Genomic DNA, 1,642 nt, shown 5'->3' with positions numbered 1-1,642 from the left:
CTTGAAAGTCGTCGAGCCAGTCTGGCTGCCCGTAGTGCTCTGACGTGAGGACGCACGTGTTGAGGAACACCAGCACAATCACGATCCAATAGAACGCTTGCGACTTGACGATCTTGCGGCAAAATCTGCGGCACCTTCTGTTGAGTTTCTGTAGCCTCAGCCTGTGTGATTGGTCGGTTGATGCAGGGGAATGGAGGGGAAAATTAGATTGGAAATAGAGGAAATAATGGAAAAAATTAGATAGGAAATAGAGGAGAAAAAATAAGATTGGAAATAGAGGAGAAAAAAATAGCTTGGAAATAGAGAAAAAATTAGATTGGAAATAGAAGGAAAAATTAGATTGGAAATACAGGAAAAAATAAGATTAGAAACAGCGGGAAAACAGACCAACCTTCACCTTGGCACTCACAGACAACGAACATCTCAACAGGCTATCTATGTTTGAATTCCGTTACCGGTTTTTTCAAAATCTGTTGACAATTCTCCCCCCCTCCCCCCAATCCTGACCTAAATGAGAAGACATGACAGAGGATTTGTAACTATTTATAGCACTCGCTGACTCATGGTTTTCATGAAGGTCCCTCAGACCGACCTCACACCCCACCCCTATGAGACACATCACACCTTTACACCCCTAAAAGACACATCACACCTCTACAGGACACATTACACCCCTAAAAGACACATCACACCTCTACAGGACACATCACACCTCTACAGGACACATCAAACCCCTACAACACACGTGACACCCCTACACGATACATGACACCCCTACACGACACCTCACCTTTTCTGCTGAAACCACGACTGCTGCAGTTCACCGCTCTCGCCTTCCTCTGTCTTGTCCTCTGAGTCAATGTCGCTGGCGATCTTAGCTGTACCCACCACGGACGGAAGGGAATATACAAGGACAGAGTCAGACATCTATCGTCCTTTATTCTCCTCCTTCTTTCCTATCAAATATCTATCAAGCTTATCATTCCTATAAAACTATCAAACATCTATCAACCTTATCATTCCTATCAAACTATCAAACATCTATCCTCCGTATCATTCCTATCAAACATCTATCCTCCGTATCATTCCTATCAAACTATCAAACATCTATCCTCCGTATCTTTCCTATCAAACATCTATCGTCCTTACTGCTCCTCCTTCTTTCCTATCAAACATCTACTGTCCTTATCTCTCCTCCTTCTTTCATATCAAATATCTATCCTCTGTTTTTCTACTCCTCCTTTCCATTTTTTCACCGGTTTCACAGCCTTTATTGAATTTTTGTTTATTGGCTCAGCGCCTTATATTATGTCCATTTAAAAACACATTAATTTTCTTTATGGACTTTCCTTAATAATGTGGATTAAAGGCACAAAAAAATGTAAATATTGTATCCAAAGCCAAGTCTCAAGCTAAGTCACCAAATTTTGGCAGCCATTTTCTCACTAATTTGACTTTTGAAACCACGCGACCCCCACCCAATTCAATCACAAATATCTCGACATCTATTCAAGATAAGACGGGGTATTTTTGTATCAAAAGAAAGGCAAATGAACAAGTTCTAAGATGATACCAATAATTCCACAAGCTCAAAAATTGACGAGCGCCTCATTCCAACATGTCATGAAACATATGCCCATGA

The 1,642-nt window shown here is 41.1% G+C and overlaps 1 protein-coding gene across 1 annotated transcript in view; it reads right to left on the bottom strand.

Moving 5' to 3' along the window:
- LOC100533287 (muscle calcium channel subunit alpha-1) overlaps positions 1–1,642 on the bottom strand; it is a gene marked incomplete at both ends in the record, with an annotated part of 7,887 nt that continues 6,245 nt past the window's right edge. The window contains 2 exon segments of the mRNA XM_013090120.1: positions 1–161; positions 791–878. Coding sequence (XP_012945574.1) covers positions 1–161; positions 791–878 — 249 coding nt within the window.

This window comes from Aplysia californica, unplaced genomic scaffold (assembly GCF_000002075.1).
Source record: "Aplysia californica isolate F4 #8 unplaced genomic scaffold, AplCal3.0 scaffold01148, whole genome shotgun sequence".
Lineage (NCBI taxonomy): Eukaryota > Metazoa > Mollusca > Gastropoda > Aplysiida > Aplysiidae > Aplysia > Aplysia californica.
This window is presented reverse-complemented; position numbering and strand designations above follow the sequence as displayed.